This window comes from Miscanthus floridulus, chromosome 4, assembly GCF_019320115.1.
Source record: "Miscanthus floridulus cultivar M001 chromosome 4, ASM1932011v1, whole genome shotgun sequence".
NCBI lineage: Eukaryota > Viridiplantae > Streptophyta > Magnoliopsida > Poales > Poaceae > Miscanthus > Miscanthus floridulus.
This window is the reverse complement of record NC_089583.1, coordinates 34,899,268-34,920,288: the sequence shown is the minus strand read 5'-3', so window position 1 is coordinate 34,920,288 and position 21,021 is coordinate 34,899,268. Positions and strand designations below refer to the sequence as shown.

Sequence of the window (21,021 nt, the reverse complement as noted above, 5' to 3'; positions counted from 1 at the left end):
TTGGAGGCAAAGTGTCCATCGAGACCAAATGAGAATGCAAGTTGCTCGCCTGCGCCTGCTTGAACATGGCCAACACCAACAACCTCATCACCGATCCGCGGCTCCCTCCTTAGTCTCACCGCGAGATCTCCTTCAGCAGAAAGGACCAATGGGCTGCAATACCTGAGCCAGGACGTTTTCCTTTGGTCCTTGATCCTTGTATCAACAAGGTTCAGTTTGACAGAGTGCTGATTGACAGCGATAGTTCCATCGATATACTATTCAAGAATAGTCTGCCAGCCCTGAAGATCACCTAGGCGGATCTCAAGCCATACGAGGCACAGTTCTGGGGTGTTCTCCCCGGACAGAGCTCTACACCTCTTAGGCAGATCACGCTACCTGTGTAATTTGGTACCCCAGACCACTTTCGCACCGACTACGTCAACTTCATAGTCGCTGACTTCGATGACACCTACCATGCTATCCTTGGTCGACCATCGCTCACCAAATTCATGGCCATGCCTCACTACAGGTACTTGGTGCTCAAGATGTCTACCAAGAAAGGGGTTCTAACTCTCAGGGGCAACATATACGTAGCTTATACTGCGAGGACGACAGCTTCAAAATAGCAGAGGCTCACAACCTCTCTATTTGCATGGCTGAGACCATGCTCGACACCAAGAAGACCTTAGCCGATCACCTGGAGATCCCAGAGCTCGAGGCTCCATGCAAGAACATCAAGTCCAAGGAGCACAAGGTGATCCAGCTGGTCGACGGTGATCCTAGCAAAACGGCCCTTATTGGGGCCAACCTAGATCCCAAATAGGAAGACGCGCTCGTTAGGTTCTTGAGCAACGTGAATGTGTTCACATGGAAACCTGCTGACATGCCCGGTATACCTCGGAACTTGATCGAGCACTCCTTGAATGTCAACGGCAAAGCCAAACCTATCAAGTAGAAGCTACGACGGTTCGCTCGCGACAAGAAGGAGGCGATTAGGGTAGAAGTTACATGGCTTTTGGCAGCCGGATTTATCAAAGAAGTGTATCATCCAGAGTGGTTAGCCAACCCGGTTCTTGTACGTAAAAAGAATAATGAATGGAGAATGTGTGTTGATTACACTGATCTCAATAAACACTGCCCTAAAGACCCCTTCGGCTTACCTCGCATAGACAAGGTCATAGATTCAACCACCGGTTGCGAGCTGCTTTCCTTTCTCGATTGCTACTCTGGTTATCACCAGATCACTCTCAAAAAGGACGACCAGATTAAGACATCTTTCATCATGCCTTTCGGCGCCTACTGCTACACGACCATGTCATTCGGGTTCAAGAACGCCAGGGCTACCTACCAACGTGCCATACAAGCCTGCCTCAAAGATGAGATAAAAGACGACCTCATCGAGGCTTATGTTGATGATGTAGTTGTCAAGACCAAGGAAGCACATACCCTTGTTGACAACCTGGAACGCACCTTTGCAGCCCTTAATACATTCCAATGGAAATTAAACCCAAAGAAGTGCATCTTTGGTGTTCCTTCTGGTATACTGCTTGGCAACATCAGTCAGTCACGATGGCATACGCCCTAACCCAAAGAAAGTAAAAGTTGTCTTAGACATGAAGCCGCCCAAAAAAGTGAAGGATGTTCAGAAGCTTACCGGATGCATGGCTGCTCTTAGTCGTTTCATATCGAGATTAGGCGAAAAAGGACTACCATTTTTCAAGCTGCTCAAAGCATACGAGAAGTTTGAGTGGTCGGAGGAAGCAGACACTGCCTTCACATAGTTGAAACAATTTCTTACATCACCTCCAGTCCTCACTGCTCCCAGAGAAGACGAAACCCTCCTGCTTTACATTGCGGCAACTAATCGAGTGGTCTCCACTGCCATGGTGGTCGAGCACAACGAGCCTGGCCACGCCTACAAGGTACAGCAACCAATCTATTTCATCAATGAGGTACTCAATGAATCCATGACCAGGTACCCATAGATTCAGAAACTGATCTACGCCATACTGATAATATCCCGAAAGTTGAAACATTACTTCAACGGATATCGTGTGGTGGTCATGACCGAGTACCCTCTGGGAGACATCATTCGCAACAAGGATGTGAATGGGCACATCGTCAAATGGGCAATGAAGCTATGCCCTTTCTCCTTAGAATTTGCAAGCCATACTACAATCAAGTCTTAGGCACTCGTCGATTTCATTGTCGAGTGGACAGACTTAAGCACACCCGCCTCTTAGGGGCCCGATGAGTATTGGAAGATGTACTTCGATGGCTCTCTCAACATCAATGGCATAGGAGCAAGAGTCCTTTTTGTGTCACCATCCAAGGAGCAGCTCCAAGTACGTCCTCAGGATTTATTTCCCAGCGTCTAATAACACCGCCGAGTACGAAGCATGCCTACATGGTTTGCGCATTGCAGTCGAGCTCGGTGTCAAACGTCTCTATGTCTACGGAGACTCGGTTCTGGTCATCAACCAACTCAACAAGGACTAGGACACGACCAGCGAAAAGATGGATGCATACTGCAAATCGATTAAAAAGCTGGAAGGCAAGTTCTATGGCATCGAGTACACACACGTGGTTGAAAGCTCTAGTTTGGTTTTAGTTAATTGATGAAACCCTAAGTGCTAACCTAGTTTATCAAAGTGATTATGAGATAGGTAGCACTACTCCAAGTGATGAAGCAATGACGAAGATCATGACAATGGTGATAGCATGGTGAGGATCAAATGCTTGAACTTGGAAAAGAAGAAAGAGAAAAACAAAAGGCTCAAGGCAAAGGTATAAAATGTAGGAGCCATTTTGTTTTAGTGATCAAGACACTTAGTGAGTGTGATCACATTTAGGATAGATAGCCGTACTATTAAGAGGAGTGAAACTTGTATCGGAATGCGGTTATCAAAGTGCCACTAGATGCTCTAACTCATTGCATATGCATTTAGGATCTAGTGGAGTGCTAACACCCTTGATAATATTTGTGAAAATATGCTAACACATGTGCACAAGGTGTTTGCAGGGTTGGCGCTTTCGGGAAAATGAAATGTCTATTTTCTATTGCGCTGGATGCAAAATTCTTGGTGGTTGGCACATTTGAGCAAGGGTGAAGAAGTTAGAGTTGAAATAGAGTTGGTCGAAATGATGCTGGCGTCGGTCTACTGACCGGACGCTGGGTCACTCAGCGACCGGACGCTGAAAGGCTACGTCCGATCGAGCTGTCAGACGGCACAGTGGCTAGGGTTGAGCACCGGACGCTGGTCTGCGTCCGGTCAAAAAAACATGCCTCGGGGAGCTTACTGGAAACGATCGAACGCTGGGGCTTCAGCGTCCGGTCAGTTTTGATCAGAGCATCCGGTCAGCTTCGTAGCCGTTGAAATCTGACGAATAGCGTTTGAAGTTGGTGACGCGTGGCGTCCATCGGGCAACCGGACGCTGAGGGCCAGCGTCCGGTCGGTATGACCGGAGCGTCCAGTCAGAGCGTGTTTTGCCCAGTGAAAGGGTACAACGGCTCTATTTGATGGGGGCTCTATTTATAGCCCCATGGCCGGCTCAAGGGACAACTCTTGCACATTTTCATTGACATAACAACCTTGTGAGCTTAGCCAAAGTCCTCCCACTCATCTCCATCATTGATCCATCATCATTGTGAGATTGGGAGAGAATCCAAGTGCATTGCTTGAGTGATTGCATCTAGAGGCACTTGGTATTCGTGTTGCGCTGTGGATTTCGCTTGTTTCTCTTGGTGGTTGCCCCCACCTAGACGGTTGGAGCAGCGGTGGAGGATCGGCATGAGTTGGTGATTGTTCATGGCCATCTCCAGTGATTGTGAGGGGAGTTGTACCTTCCCCAGCGGAGCACCGAAAGGTAACTCTAGTAAATTGCTCGTGTCATTGAGTTACCTCACTTGTGGGTCGGTTCTTGCGGTGTCCAATCGTGTGGACGAGGTTTGTGAAACACCTCTTAGCCACCGAACCACCAAGTGTTGGTCGACACAACGGGGACGTAGCATGTTGGCAAGCACGTGAACCTCGGGAGAAAATCGATTGTCTCTTGTCTTTGGCATTCTCCCGGTGATTGGCTATATATTCATCTTGTGATTGGTTCATCTCCTACACGGCGATATAATCACCCTACTCACTTATTTACATTCTTGCAAACTAGTTGATACAAGTTTGCTTTATTATTTACATTCATCTAGTTGAGCTCTTTAGAATAGCAAGTTTGAGAGCTCTTAGTGAGTAGTTACATAGCAAATTTGTGTGCCTAAGTAATCATTGCAACTAGAATTATTGGATAGGTGGCTTGCAACCCTTGTAGAGCTAGAGCAAGTTTGCATTACGCTATTTGTCATACTAATCAAATTGCTCTAGTGGATTTGTAGATTTTTAAATAGGCTATTCACCCCCCCTCTAGCCATATTAGGACCTTTCAGTGGTCCGGGACAAAAATCAAGCAGCAGATGCGCTGTCAAAGTTAGGATCATCCCGAGCCAAAGTCCCACATGACGTATTCATTCAAGACCTGCTCACGCCTTCCATCGAAGAGGAAGATCCCACAGTCGACAAGCCTCCAGACCAGCTATTGATGGCTACAGTTCTGGCGTCAAACACCACCAAGCCACCTCTGACCACTAATGAGCCTGACTGGAGAGTACCTTTCATCAAGTACCTGACAGATGGTAGCGGTTACACCAATCGGATAGAAAACGAGCGCCTGATGCGTCATAGTAAGCAGTATCTACTCGTTAATGGCAAATTATGGCACAAGAACGCAGAGGAAATCTTGATGAAGTGTATAACCCAGGAGGATGGTGAACATCTCCTGGACCAAATCCACTCTGGCTCCTGCGGTAACCACGCGGCCTCGAGAACACTGGTTGGCAAGGCTTTCCGAGCAGGGTTCTATTGGCCATCAGCTGTAGCCGATGCAGAGAAGCTAGTCCGCCATTGTGAGGTTTGTCAGTTCTTCGCCAAGAGAATCCACGTACCAGCACACGAGATCTAGAAAATACCAGCCTCTTGGCCCTTCGCATGCTGGGGGCTGGATATGATCGGGCCCATCAAGCCGGCTCCTAGGAAGTTTACATGTGTCTTTGTGCCGATCGACAAATTTTCTAAGTGGATAGAGTACATGCCCCTGGTATAGGCATCTTTAGAAAAGGCTGTCACGTTCATCGACCAGGTCATCCACTACTTCGGCATACCCAACAGCATCATCACTGATCTGGGTACTCAGTTTACCAGGAACGCTTTTTGGGACTTCTGTGATGAAAGGAGCATAGTAGTAAAATACGTCTCGGTGGCACACCCTAGAGCTAATGGACAGGTCGAGCGGACAAACGGTATGATCTTGGATGCACTTAAGAAGAGGATGTACAGAGAAAATGACAAAGCTCCTAGAAGATGGCTCAAAGAGTTATCAGCCGTGGTCTGGGGCCTTAGAACCCAGCCCAGTCACAATACCGGCGTATCACCATACTTTATGGTTTACGGTGCTAAGGCAGTGCTCCCAGCAGATATAGCCTTCAGATCAGCATGGGTAGAGAACTTCAATGAAGACAAGGTCAATGAAGTGCGGGAGCTAGAAGTGAATAGTGCAGAAGAGAAGCGGCTTGATTCTTGTGTACGTACAGCCAAATACCTTGCTGTTTTGCGCAGGTACTACAACAAGAACATTAAGGAGCGGTTCTTTGTGGTCGGGGACCTGGTCCTGAAGTGGAAGACGAATCAGGCTGGTGTCCACAAACTCACAACTCCATGGGAAGGGCCCTTCATAATCAAGGAAGTTACACAACAGACGTCTTACAGGTTAGCTCACCTGGACGGTACGGACGTACCCAATTCATGGCACATCGACAAGCTTAGGCATTTCTATGCTTAACTACTAAGATATGTACTCCTTTTGTACTTTCAATTTAATTCAATAAAGTTATTATGATTTCTCCGACCACTCTAATGTGTCACTTCGAAGCCTATTGTTATTCTAACTCAATCAGTCAAAACCGACCACCATTCCTTCTCGGGGTTTCGAAGCAGGCCCTGTCTCCGGTTCCCCCCAATGCGTGCATGGGATCTGCTCTCTACACTACGGGTGATCGGTAGGTCCCCTCTGGTTTGACTTGTGTGCGTCTACGTGTGCACAGGTTACGCACCTCACACTTCGACCACAGGAAAAACTAGGGCCATACAAATCTGTCAGGATGACGTGTCGACTAAACTGGTAAACTAAACAGAACGCTAACATATTCTCACTTAGTTACACCAACACAAGATCCAAGCTTAAATACATTTTCTACAAAACAAACAAGCTTATACTGATATACAGTTACGTTATTACAAGCTTGCCTAAAAAGGTCTAAGTTTACAATAACACAACTACATCTTCTTCTATAGCTATAGCCTATCATATTGGCTGGTCAAGGGATGCGGCACCTGCTGCTCGCTGGTCCTGACATCGTGCTCTAGTCTCGGGGACTCTTGTACTAGTCGAGCTGAAGAAGATGGCCCCGCCGATGCCTGGCTGGTCGAGACCGCAGGCTTCACCGATTGGCTTAAAACTGATGGCGTTTCTAGCTAACTTGTTGATGGCATACCCTGTATAGGTGTTGTCCCACCTCCACACAGGTTAATATCGCCAATTATTTTTGCTGACAAGTCTAGCTGGGTCATCCGAAGCTCCTCAGCCTTGTCTGGATCTACCTCCTTCGGGTATCCAGCCTCCAGGCGCTTGAGATCGATCAAGGGGTAGTGAGCACGCACCATGCTTAGCACATGTGCGCCTGTGTACTCACCCGCCTCCTTTACAAACTCCTGGAACCATCCCCATGCTTTTCGGCATCTATCGACCAGTCCGAGCTGTGGCGTCCTTGGCACGTCCTCTGTAAGCGCTGGATCGATAAGGTTGAGGACCGGCAAAATGCCCGTTGCCACTTCCTGGCACCGGTTTTCTATGTGTCCCGATCCTTGGTGATCTCCTGGCACTACGCCTTCCAGCTGTCACGGTCTTTTATTACGGCTTCCAGATGCTTCTTGTCATTGACTTTTAAAACTGCAAACCGCACAAGCCATTAAAACGTCATACCACGACAAGATAAGGCGGGCAACAAAAGTGAGCAAAGGGGTCTGGAAAACTTACTTTTCAGTTCCTCTTTCATCTTGGTCGTGTGGTCCCAGAGCTACGACTGGTCGTGCGCTAGTTTTCTGTTGTCCTCTTTCAGGCGATCACACTCTACGACCACACGACTATTCTCCTCTCGGAGATGGACTACTTCGGCTTCTAAGCCTGCACTATAGCTGTTACTACCAACAACGCAACAACACTTGTCATACACTTGTTGTGATAAAGTGACTACTTACTTGTTCTTTCCTGCTCTTTGTTACTAAGCTAGACGACCAGGTTCTGGTTCTGTGACTCTTGCTCCATCCTCTCATGGTTGGCGGCTTCAAGTTGGTGGCGCAAGCGTTCCACTTCGGTCGCCAGCTCTTTATTGCTTGCAGTGATCCGCTCAATCTAGTTGAAGCATTTCTTACGGTACCTTGCGGTCTTCATTAAGTCCTGTGTGCAAAAAGCTAAGTACGAAAGTTTGACTAGATAGCAAGATCAGGTGGTGAAACAAAGCATACCTGGACTTCCGTCACCAGTCGTTTCGCCGCTCGTTCAACTTTCATGGTCTCTTCGACCTCTGGGATTTCCTCATGAACAACCCATTGGTCGTTTCGCCAGCGCGACACATATACATGTTGTCGCCTATCCTGTGGACGGCCTAGGACCTCTTCTACTTCGTCCTCTTCGGCCTCTTCTTCGGGTATTGGTGCTGGTCTGGAGTTAGTAGCTTCTGTGATCACTATGGACCTTCCCATGGGCTGCACCATCGACAAACGTGCTCTATGCTCTCGCCTTCGGCCGCTGCTCCTCGGTCTTACCCGTTACCCTTGGTGCTGAGGTGTCGCCCTCCGCAGGGTTGGTGCTCAGAGCACTTGTGTTTGGCTCGGCTCTTCCCTCGACCCCCTGCTCGAGGACTGTTGTCTGACTGCTGGTGGGCTGAGGCTCCGACAGACTTTCTACTATGGGTTCCTCCATGGCCGGCTGCTGGGCAATCTTCTCTACAATTGCTGGTGGAGCCACGCCGCTCCCGGCTAGTTGATCTGAATTTTCGGTGGATGCCGACCTAGTACATCCAAGATAAGTTCAGAGGGCAACCATAATCAAAATAAATTGCAAGCTTACATCAAAGTTACAAATACTTACATGTTGGAAGCACGGAATGATGTGGCAAAGGCACGTCTCTTCGGCCGTGCTTGCTCCACGTGCTGTGTGGGTGACACTTGGTCTCCCTCTACATCTAGCACCGACGCTAGGGCTTGGTGCTCGACCCCTCCGCTGCTTGTCCTTCGTGCTGCAGTGGTCGGTGATGTGGGTCCCATCGGCACAGAGGAGCCACCTTGCTCCGTCGACTCCAGTTGCCTCCTCTTTCAAGGGACGAGTCGAAAGATGTCTACATCCTCTCCCTCCTCTGTGTCATCATTCGACAGAGTAAAGATCACCTGACGACGCTTGCTGGCCGCCGGCCGCTTACTAGTAGCTTTGGCCGCTGCCTCCTCTCCAACTCCAAGCACGGCCCAGTCGATGTCTTCGATCCCGACGCTGGTCTGGGCGGTTGGGTCGGCAACTTGCAGCCAATCTACACCAGGGGGTGGCGACACAAACACTGTTGCTCTATCCCGACCATTAATCTGGGAAACAAAAAGGAGATAACACAGTAAGTTCCTATTACAATATAAGACTACGGGTACAAGGCAAGATGAGTTACCTTTGAGGGAGGTCGGGCGAGCTTGAAATCGTGCTCGATGTCGCTCAATCTGACATAATTTGGATCAGCTAAGTTAAATAGCTCTCCAATTCTGGCCCTGACTTCGATCTTGTCAAGCGCCTCCTGCCTCGTCCTCGTCGAGTCTACGCTACCTTGGTACTCATATCCAGGATGTACCCTCCTCTGGTAGGGCTGGATCCGTCGACTGATGAAGTTCTCGACCACGCTCGGACTGTCCAGTTTCTTCCATGGGATCATCCCAAGTATTTCCGAAATTTGTTCCAGGTGCTCGGGTTTCTCTAACTAGCTTGTCCTTTTCTCTGGAATGAACCCCACGTCGCACAGTGTGATCATGTTTGGCTCTTCACAGATGTAGAACCATTTCTTGTACCAGTCGTCAAGCGACGTGTTCCAAGGCCAGTGCAGGTACTGGGCCTTCATCCCGTCACGGAGGTTGAGGTACATACCTCCGGCTATCTTCAAGCCACCGCTTCCTTTCTTCTGTAGACAGAAAAGATGGCGAAAGAAGTCAAAATGGGACTAGAAGCCGCCATATGCTTCGCAAAGATGAATGAAGGTGGAAACAAGGAGAATCGAGTTGGGATGCAGATTGCAAATCCCAATCTCGTAGTATAGACAGAGCCCCTGAAGGAAAGGGTGCACTGGAACCCCAAAACCCCGTTTGAAGAAGACTTCGAAAACCACAATCTCACCTGGTTATGGACCGGGGTACCCCTCGCCCTCCAGCGCATGCCATCCTACGAGTTTCTTGTTGTGGAGTACTCCCATGATGACGAGGTCTTCGATGGTTTGCTCGTTGCTTCTTGATTTCCACCACTCCTTCGTCATGACTCCTGCTTTCTTCTAGGCTTCACTTTTCGCCATGAATCCGGCCTTGCTGATGAACGAGGATACGGTGGAGGATTGATTGGTGGTGATTTTGGAGGTATTAGGGTTGGCAAGAGGAAGAAGAAGGCTACGGCGGCGAATGGTAATAGGGTTCAGTAAAAAGTAACTTACCAATTCTATACTGTATTTAACCAAGAATTCTACCGTTTCATCTGCTCGAGATTCTTGGAAGACGTGCGCATGCGCCACAGACAGTTGTTCTCACAACCTCGAGATCTATGCCAATATATGCGCCTCTTCATTATCAGTGTATGCGCCTCTTCGTTACCAGTGTGAGAGGACCCACGCTGACGCACATACTTACAGGTGCCACGTAACTGTTTGCTTGAAAGGACAAGAAGGCAGTATGACGTGCTATACCCGTCTACTTTTTTTACCAGACGTGTCAGATTAGACTTGACAAAGCAAGTAGATAAATAAATACACAAAAAATAGTACAAGTGGCATTTGGTTCTTCGCCGCACCTCTCGTTCTCGGGGACTGCCCAGATCACTATCGTGCTCGGGGACTATCCAGACCACTACCGCGCTCGGGAACTGTCCAGATCACTATCGTGCTCGGGGACTGCTCTGACCACTAACGTGCTCGGGGACTGCTCCGACCACTACCATGCTCGAGGACTTTTCTGACCACTATCGTGCTCGGGAACTGTTCCGACCACTGCTCGGAGACCGCTCTCCTCGGCTACATGTGATTTGTACTCACATACAGTCGAGAGGCATTTATTTAGACCTTGCTACAAGGCTTATACTTCGCCTTCCAGCAAGCTCGGGGACTACATCGGTACGATACACCTGCCAGTGCATCTCGTATCGCTTGCACGACGATTGGATTCTTAACTTCAGTAGAAATTCTTTTTAGACTGTGGCACCACGTGCCTACGTCACCTACTACCAGACTCGAAGACTAAGTGGGCACACTTCACCTTGCGGTGAATGTACTTATTTTATCGACCCCTACGCTATGACTGTTCGCCAGAACTACTATTGTCCAAGGATCACTTACATTTCTTTTCAGAAATACAAGTGGGCACACTTGATAAGGAAAGAAATCTTTTTCTTTTTTCTTTAGAGCACCATGCATTCTTCGAACAACCGGAATCTTCGGCTATAATCGTGGTCCACTGCTTTCTGTCCTGACCAGAATGCTGGCATATTTGATTGGTCAATATTTCAACTAGTTGGAGATGATATGACGACGAATCGCATTAGTTGAAGGAGATCGAACGGCGTGTCACAGCATAATACATGGTGCTCGGGGACTAGCTGTGGGGGTATTAACCCCTATACCCTTACGGCTAGGCTTGGGTCGGCCCGGATCAGGAGGTCTGGCCCACTAAAAGACGACGCGCGGACTAGCCAATCTATTCAGAATCCTGCGTAAGGAATCAAGGCAGATTTAGAGGTCAAGCAAGATCCTGGTCGGTTAGAATAGGAATCCTTATCCAGTCACTTATAGCAATTGTAACTGGCTAGGATTAGTTTCCAGATCTGTAACTCTGCCCCCCGGACTATATAAGACGGGCAGTGGACCCCTCTAAAAAACATCTCTTATTGACATACAGCAATACAATCAGACGCATGACGTAGGTATTACGCCTTCACGGCGGCCGAACCTGGATAAAACCTCGTGTCTGTCTTGCATCACCATCTTGTTTGTAGCTTGCGCATCTATCTGCCGATAATCTAATACCTTGGACATACCCCTAGATAGACTGCCGACCATATTTCATCAACAGATTCTGGAAGGTGTGGGCTGCCGATATAAGCGGTGGTGTTTTATTCCACCCCTTAAACTTTAGTCGTTGTCCCATCAAATATTTGACATATGCAAAAAATATTAAATATAGATTAACTATAAAACTAAATATTCAGGATTGAGATTAATTTACATGATAAATTTTTTAAGCCTAATTAATTCATAATTAGATAAGATGGTACTCCAATAAACATATACTAATGATGAATTAATTAGACTTAATAAAATAATTTTATAATTTATTTTTTTATTCATATTCAAACATTCCGTGCCGATGAGACACTTTTAAACTTTACTCCCTGCAATCAAACACGGCGCACGGGAGATGGGGCGGACTCATCGTCCCCACGGAGACGCCGGTGACTCCGTCATTGACGACTGGCGAGGAGGTTCACCGGAGAAACACTAAACCTGCGTTCCTGACCTCATCCCTCGACGTGGAAAATACAAAAACAACGCTTTCGATGCCGCGAACTCGATAGAAATGATCGCAGCGACGGAGGTTTTGCCGGAGCAGCACCTCTCGCGGTGGCGCCATGGCCAGCAGATCCTGGACCTCGCCAAACGGCGATTCCGAACATCAAACGCGAAAGGGAAAGCACGGGTACAACGAGGTGGTTACCTCGATCACGATGCAGGGGTTCTCGACGGCGGGGATGTCTCCACAGCGGTAGGCGAAGAGGAATGGCGGACTGGAGAGAGAAACGGCCATCAGTGAGCAAAACCGTGGTGGAAACGGATAGAAAAGGGGATCTATGACCGCGGTGTCACCTCGAGAAGCTTCTGGGCACGATTACGGTGACGACGAAGCTCCGGGAAGCGAAGATTGGAGTGGCGGTGGGTGGTGGTCGTGAACGGCAGCAAAGGGAGAAAGGGGAGGGCGAAGCCGAAGGCTTTATAGAGCGGCGTTGGAGTGTGGAGAAGGCAGGGCGCGATCTCCGGGATCGATTGCTGGTGGTGATGGCCTGCCAAACCAGCCTCCAATCAGCCGAAAAGAAAGGCGGGCGGTGCTTGGGGTGTCGGGATCTCCATAGCCGAGAGGAAGAAGAAGGAAGGCGAGGAAGGGAGCCGCTGCCATGCGGGCCCTGGTTGCCAGACAGAGAGCAGCGGCTGGAGTGGGCTGTCGAAGCCCCTGCCGAGCAGGCCGATCGGGCCGTGAGGATGGCCGGGCGCTGGGCTGTTCACGCGGGGGCGAAGTAGGAGGTGAGCGGGCCGCTCAGGCTGGGCGGAGCTCACGCGGGAGAGGGTGGCGGGTTGGGTGGAAGAGAAGGAAACGATGGGCTGGTTCTGGTGTTGTGCTAGAAAGGAGTTAAGAGGGAAATTTTCAAAAAACAAAACTCTTTTCATTTTCTAGATTTTGCAAGTACACTCAAACTAACCCTACACTCAACCAAAATCAAAACGCTTCAGCATGATGAAACAAACATTTTCCTAAACCTTATTATATTTTATTTTAAGACTAAAAAATTATTATATAACTAGTGATGGCATATTTGCGTGGCATTTAATTATGAATTTATTATTTCATATCAATGTGATTTTAGTATTTGATCTCTCTTTAATATACCCAATAGAACCCAATACCCGCTGAGTACCCGCCAGGCACGGACGCAGGTACGGAAACTTACCTGTGGGTATGCTCGCTTGGGCGTGTAAAAGTTACGGTCGCTGGTATACCCGCGAGCGGATAAATGCTTTATCCGCACCTGGCCGACAGCTGCCATCACTAGTTATAACAGTGACTGCGTGTGGTCCATCACTAGTTATAACACACTAGTATGTTGCGCGCGTCCTTTGCGCACGTCGCAAGTTAGGCTGGAAGTGTATTCATCGAGCTGATATGTACATATGTTATATAGAGAAGCTGGAACGTTGGTTTGAATGACAACGTCAAGAATATTCAGTTAATATTGTGCTAAACTGTTATACAACCGAGAAAGGTATCTAAATGGCAAAAGAAAGTTTCTACTTTTGCCGATGGTAAACACACGAGAACAGTTTTGCTGGATTGCTTCGCGGATGTCTTCTGAAAATATATTGCAACTTTGCTTCCTTTCATCTTCAATATAAATGCGTATGCTAGCTGCATTTCCCTTCAACGTAGCATTATGACCTACAGAGTACAGGATAGAAAGAGGAGAAAAGACAATTTGGTACACACAGAAGGCGCACATAAGCAACTCGTTTTATTTTGCACCACGCGAGGAATACACAATTCTCACAAGGTGGCTAAACAAAATAAGCAATGGACTTTACTCAAGAAAGAATTGATTTGTTGCTGGTACGGCGTAAGAAAATGATAGGCCATATTATGTAGCAGATGCAACATCATCACCTAATTTGGCAGCCCTAGCTGGTACCGAAAGCACTGCATAGGCAATCCATGTATAGAGGACTAATCTATATAACCTACAATCTACTACAAAAAATCGTGCCAGCTAAAAGTAGCAAGCTTAAATTATCCGTAGCTTAAATTATCTCAACTAACCATGATTGGCCATGATTAATCGTGACTAATCGTATTGCATAGCTGATAGCTGTGGCACCGAGCAGCTGGATTAGTCACGACCAATCGCGCTCGCGCTTAGTCGGCCGACCTGATAACATTGTAAAGATCATAAAGGATTATATAAAGGTTGGTAGCGAAAGCATGCTGAACATCATAGTGTAGAGATACATAATGTAGATAACCGATTGGCTTTGGTTATATCTCTAAATTGTAGAAAAAGTAATGAGGAAACTCTAACATAACCAATGAACTTATTCACATGGGGACAATAGCAATGTAGTAATAAGTATTGAATGTGATAAACATACCTCCAGAATGACCTCCACATTGTCATTGTTATCTAAGCTTGAAGTTGCGCTCCATGCTTTTGTCGATATAGAATGTTTGATCGATGGCATATTAGATAAGACACGAGATGGCAAATTAGAGGCTACCGCAGAATTGCCGACAATTTTTTGTTTAACAACACTGCGATGCATTTCTCAAAGGTGATTGTCTGCAATTCCTCAATTTTCACAAACAGATAAATATACAGCACAGCTGCTTGGAGGTCTAAATTAGAAACATGGTAAGGCCAGTGGAGCACTTAACTATGTAAGGTCCAGTTGGATTACTAAAAGATCATCTCCATTTTAGGACATCTCAATTGAAACCCCGGCAGTCTAGGTCAAGCTCAGGTTCCTTAAAATGAGTGCCCGGCACTATACTTTCCATAGAATGTTTACATGGAAAACGTTCTTAGATAAGATGGTGCCAAGGTAGAAGGGCCCCAGGAAAATAACGAACCTAAGATTAAAAAATAACAACTTTGCCACCTGAAACCAGGTATCCTCATTCCAACAAAAATGTAAAATGCAGTAACTGCAGTTCAATTTATAGCATGCTATATAAACCATTGACATGGATTAGCATAGTACCTACACTCGCCATTTCACAAATGCAAAGGGACCCAGGAGTCAGGTCCTAAACAAAGGCAGGAATGCCATCTTTAGTAACTTAAATGACCAAAAAGGTGAAAACATTTGACGAAGTTTTAGGCCAATGTGGAGCATATGCTAAATGTTCAATGCCAAAGCTGACAACCTTGATCTGAAGAAAGACCTCTAGATTTTCCAATGAGCTTCTTGCTGTCCCAAGTTTGAAGAGCAATGAAATCATGCAAGGGAAACATGGAACCGACAGCCCATTTTCTGCTGCAAAAGTGCACGCATGTAAATGGGGAAAATACAGCCATCACACTAAGCAACCGCTAGATTGACGAAGGGGGCAAGCAGAAACTATAGTGCCGAAATTGTCATGAGGCAACCCCATGTTAGAGGCCAGATAAATATGAAGATGGCTCTAATAGGCCAGATAAATATGTGTGGCCATCTCATGTCTTAATTTGCTGAAACTGAAAATGGTACTAATGAGCTAGATAACTATCTGTGCATCTATGTTTGTAGCAGGTGTGAAACTAACAAGCAGGACATGAGATACATAAATCATAGAGGCAGCAAGTGGACAGTAGTAGATTTTGTAAAGCATGGTAATGACATTAAAGTGAACCTGGATATCAGAAATTAAGAAATGGGATAATGTAGTTCACAATTTTCTTTAAAAGAAAGTATATTCACGTAAGTAGCAATAGGTAGACTAAAACAATTACGAACACAGTAATATTTAAATTATAACATGGTGACAACAAACACATTGGCATCAGTGTCCCACCTGGAGACAGCAACAGATGAAATCAAATTTAATCAAATTGGGCTTTGTACCATAAAAATCACTAACCATGAGAAAAATGAAATTAGATAAATCCTACACAATCCCCTTCAAAAAAATCCTACACAAAAAAACATTTCCATGGACACCAAGTAAACCAATCCGGAATATAAGGATCCACGCATTGAGTTGTAGTGCATCACATATATATATCCAGTTTAATTTTTTGAGAGAAAAATATACAGACACAAAAACTCAACAGACACCAGCATATGTAGCACCAATCCTCAACATGGATATTCAGTGAATAAATTTCGTTAGGAACTGGTAAGTAAGGATGGGAAAAGTAACTTATATAGGGCCAACATAGAAACGGGAGTACCTAAGAGACGGTGCTGAGGTTGCTGAATACCGGGAGAAAGGAACTTTCCATGGTTATATAAATCTTGGAAGGACCAAGCAAGGAAACCAATACATCAAGCACTATGAAACATTACTATGGATGGAGCTACATGCTGTAAGTCAGAAGCAAACATAATGGAGGTGGAGTAAAACAAATGGGTATTGGATTAACCAACATAGGTTTCTTGGATTAAAAGAAAAGATTTACAAACCCATACATTTTTTTTCTTGAACTGTAAAAACATAATATAGTACATAACTCTTGATCAGGTAAAAATCACAGCTATGAATTAGCACGCCAAAAAAATAATTGTTGTTTAGTACTGAGGTTTCCTTTAGACAGTTAGAGCGCACAGTATAATAGAACTTCTGAACATGAAATTCATCTCGTTTCAATTTAACATATAGGTGTATTTCTCAAAGGCAATTCCAAAGCATCAAATTTCACAAATTGGTTAACATGCAGTACCAATGTTTGGTAGTCTAAATAAATCATGGTCGTGCTATTGTAGAGTTAAACACCCGTGCATTTGGATTCATACTATAGATAGATATCCTGATTAAGTAACATATGAGTTGGAAACCCTTAAAATAACTGGCACTTCATGTTCCCTACCATGGAAGGCAGTACCTGCCTCCATTTTTTACAGGAAACTGGTCTGACATTAGTAACTCTACTCAATACAGAAGTAACTTTGAAATGGTAAAACCTCAGTACCAAGCTATCAACTATCAAGCTCACTGAAAAATAGGTTTGCTTTTCGAAATCCCAACTACAGCACTAATCATCTCTTATCATCCATGTTCACATATGTTGTCGTGCTCGCCTTTCTTTGTCATTAGAGAACTGTCAAATTGAACCTAAAAGTTGTACCTTCCTAGGCAGGACAAATTGAAAAATGGACTGAATCAAGTATCAAGCTCACTGAAAAATAGGTTTGCTTTTCGAAATCCCAACTACAACACTAAACATCTCTTATCCTTCCATACTGCACGACAAAAATTTTGCTGGACATGAATATATACGGGAAATCTTGATAAAGGGAAACAAAACAATAACAGCAGCGTCCTAAAAATTAGGGTTTGGGAATCGGTGACCAGTGGAGCCCCCATCGGCTAGGGTTTCTTACCGCGTGGCTGCTGCCGTTCGCTGTGGCGAGCTTCAGCGCCGCCGCCGAAGAGGCAGCTAGGGTTTCTTACCGGTGGGAGAAGGCAGCGTTGGGGGAAGCCGTGCCGACGGCCACCGGCGTGGCTGGGTCACGGCACTCTGTGGCGACGGCCACCATTGGGGCCCATGCGCGGTGCTGCGGCCGCAGGCCGGGGAGCCGTCGTCCTGGTAGCGCGTCGTGCGGCCATCCGGTGTCGCTGGGGCTGGCTGGCACGCCACCACGTTGGGAGAGAGGGAGAGGGCGGGGGAGAGGGAGGAGGGAAGAGGGAGGAGGGCGGCCTCTGTTGGCCCAAGGACCGGTGGCCGTCGCCGTCGGGGCGTCGTGGCCCTGGTCGCCGCTGCCTCGGGAGAGAACGCGTGAGAGAGGACGGGAGAGATGCCGTTTTTTTGGTTGAAAGGAGAAGCGGAAGCCGATGTATATATTTGTTTCTCTAGATTCTGAAGAGAAGCGGGAGAAGCAGAGGAGAAGCAGTAGAAGCCAACGAGAAGCATGTGAAGCTTATCCAAGAAGAATCCGTTTCAACAAACCTGGGCCACACGATCGCGGATCGGACGGTTGAAAACATTCAGGGTGACGTGGACGGTGGTTCCTTCAGGAAACCACCGCGGGCTTGTATAGGTAAATAACACAGGAGGATTCAGCAGGAATGTGATGAGTGCTCCTTTCCTATGCAAGGTGTTGTAGCACCCATTTAGCGATGTGTGTGCCGTGTGGTCCACTCTATGGCTCTGATCGCTTGAGCTTATAAGTCAAAATTAGCCCTACTTTTTCAGCCATGAACAATGTTTTTCTCTCACAACAAATCAGCCCTACAAATCAGTCGCAGCAACAATAAGTCCTACCGAACAGAGCCTATATATTTCCTACCTGTGTAATCCTTAGGATTTTTCTTATTTTCTGATACATGTAGGATCATTGATGCACAGAAAAAGAAATAGTTCGGATTCTGCAATCAAGATGGTCATCCTCAGATAGTGTCATGACAACTATGCCATTCCTCTGTTGGGTCTTCCGATATTGGTCATCTTGCTCACAGATTAATGTTTCCTTTAGTTTGAATAAAACAAACATGTCATTTGGCAGTGAGCATGTCTTTGGTCAAGCATGCAGTTAGTTACTGCGTTGCCTTTTAATGAAAATGTGAATAATAGGCACCTTAGTTAGCAACTGCTTCAGAAGGCACCGGTGCACAAATACATAGTAATAATTTGAAATGAGGCCAAAGAAAAACAAAAGACTCAGACGGTAATGATCGTTCAAAGCGAAACTATCCTTTCAATGACTTTGTCACCCTTCACTGAACTGAAAGTAAAGCATTTACAGAGCAACCAATAAGGGAAGAATCACTCACATAGAACTAACCGAAAACAAGTGCAGTGCTCTTCTGAATCAAACATGACAATATCCAACTATATCATTGTATCAGTGGCAGTTGACAGAACACAGTACACATTTTATGTCAAGTATAGACAGGTCCACCCATTTTAGCTTAACCATATGCATGCCATCAGATAGAGAAAATGGGAGCATAACTAGCCAGCAGGATCTGCTCGGAACTGGATAGCATAAGGCCACAGTTTTCCAAAGGTTTCATTCAGGTTTCAAACAGAATTCATGCAAGTTTCAGACAAGTCTAATCCAGTGTACAGAAAAGGATCCCATGTTCTATCTCTGTGATAATAAAATTAATGATATGAAAATGGAGAAAACATTTATTTAAGAGCCCAGGGTTATTAAGTATCAAATGGATCAACTAAAGATATGTTACTTGCTGGCTTCAGAAACCTGATGTAGCTCTTGCTAAATTTCTCAAAAACAAATTGAGCCCCCAAAGATGCCCGGCTGTCCACCTGTAACTGTCTTTTCTGGTTTGTCAACCATTTAGCGCTGCACACATTTGCACACAAGAATTTCAAAACCTGTAGAACACTAGCATGACGAACAAGGAAACTGGCAAGCTGCATCTCATGCTTTTGCCCCCTGTAACCTTTCAGCACCACTTTCTTGAGGTGATGGTGGAGGCACTCAATGCGATCATCATCCATCTCATGATTCAATATTCTCATGCTCTGGGGAACAACCATGTGAGACTGCAACACAACAATAGCAAAATTCATCAGCACAAGCTTTAACCAGGTATGAACAATCAATCGATTTCCGGTAGGACGACTAAAGTTACCATGACATAGAGCGTCTCCAAGCAGGGGAAACACTTCAGGAAGTCCGCCACAGGCTTCAGCTGCGGCTCCGCCATCTCCAGCGCCAGCGTCCTCACACACCGGAGCTCCGCCCCCAGTCTAACAGCGCACATGGAACGAAACAATGCCGATCCAAGCTGCAGCTCCGGAATCCCGATCCCCAAGTAGCCGAGCATCTGCAGCCTCGGCGCACGCACTACGTTTATCGATGGGCCCCAGTTGATGTCGTGCGCCAGCAGCCTCTCCAGGGCGGGCGCGTCCTCGACGACGAGATGCTCCAGCTCGGCGCCGCCGCCCTCCTGCACGCGCCGCCGCGTCAGGGAGACCGACACGGTGAGGCTGCGCAGGCTCCAGGACCGCACGCGGAGGGCCCGGCAGCCGAAGACGCGGTCGAGCGACAGGCTCGCGAGCTCGGGGCAGCCGACCAGGAGGGCATGGAGCGCGGCGGAGGAGGGGACGCTAGCGAGGCGGAGGGTGAGCTCGCCGAGGTGGGGGAAATTGACCTTGCCGCCACCGGCGCCGTGCTCGGGGAGGCGGCAGTTGGTGAGCTCCGCGGTGCGGAGGGACCGGAAGGCGAGGAATGACGGAGGGAGGGGAAGGATCTCGTCCGAGGGGGGCCGGAGGACGAGTTCCTGGAGGGTTTTGGCGGCGAGGGAACGGAGCCAGGAGTCGAAGTCTGAGGCGGAGGGACGGGCGACGAGGAGATGGAACCTCACGGCGCTGCCGCAGTGGGAGGCGAGGATCCGGGACATGGCAGCGGAGAGGGAGGAGGCGGGGACGGGGAGGTGGGAGTCGAGAAGGTGGAGTGGCGCGGAGGGCCATAGGCGGCGCCAGCGGTGGGATAGGACTTGGGTGCGCCCGGCGACAGGGAGGGGGAGGAGGGAGAGGATGGTGGTGAGGATGCAATCTGAGAGGGGGCTGATAAGGTCGGGGTCCTCATCGTCGTTGCCGGCGGCGGTGATGGCGCGGATTGGATTCGCCGAGGCAGTGGTCGCCATTTTGGGGAAGAAAGGAAGTGGATTAGCACACGCCATGGTACATTTTCGACTCCCGTTAGACTGTCTTGGACACTCAGCCAACCAAAATACAAGACTTATTAGCGAACCAAAATATAAGACTTATTAGGGCTCCTGGCAAAAGATTTCTAATTTTGGTCTTTTTCAATAATAAGACAAAAAATAATATTTTTTATAAATAGATTTTCAGGAGAAAAAATATTTAGATTTTAGTTACGTCTTCTCCTAGCAACTAAACTGAGTCTTCTATATAGATACTATGTATTATGTTAGAGACTTATTTTAGATTTAGGTTCCACAATAAGTCTCCCGGAGACACCCTTAGTAACTGAAAACTTGAGGCGCGGCACTTTGAGCTTGCCCAGTGGACAGCCGAACCTGTATTGAGTTAACGCGGTGCCAGCTTGAGTTAATCCAGTGGAGAGCTTGTATCAAGGTGGAACCTATGAATTGTCGGCGTGGACAGAATGCAAAGCTTTGTGCGAAGAGATCGATATAGTCCTGCTTGATGTCCATGAAAGGTTTGTAACTTAAGGGATGTTAAAAGTACTGCTATTAT

At 47.1% G+C, this 21,021-nt stretch overlaps 1 protein-coding gene across 1 annotated transcript; it reads right to left on the bottom strand.

The window, feature by feature from the left end:
* Window positions 1–18,526: 18,526 nt before the first annotated feature.
* On the bottom strand, window positions 18,527–20,493 carry LOC136551296 (F-box/LRR-repeat protein 13-like). Its single transcript, XM_066542867.1, has 2 exons — window positions 19,428–20,493; window positions 18,527–19,338 (listed from the first exon to the last, which is right to left on the bottom strand). The coding sequence occupies exons 1-2, from the start codon at window positions 20,478–20,480 to the stop codon at window positions 18,982–18,984; spliced, it is 1,410 nt and encodes a 469-aa protein (XP_066398964.1). The 5' UTR covers window positions 20,481–20,493; the 3' UTR covers window positions 18,527–18,981.
* Window positions 20,494–21,021: the final 528 nt, after the last annotated feature.

What these genes read in the sequence shown, in the direction of transcription:
- LOC136551296 (XM_066542867.1), bottom strand. Translation starts at nt 20,480, where the DNA reads ATGGCGTGTGCTAATCCACTTCCTTTCTTCCCCAAAATGGCGACCACT. An exon ending in TGGAGACGCTCTATGTCATG is followed by an intron (nt 19,339 to 19,427) that starts GTAACTTTAGTC and finishes GTTGTGTTGCAG; the next exon opens with TCTCACATGGTTGTTCCCCA.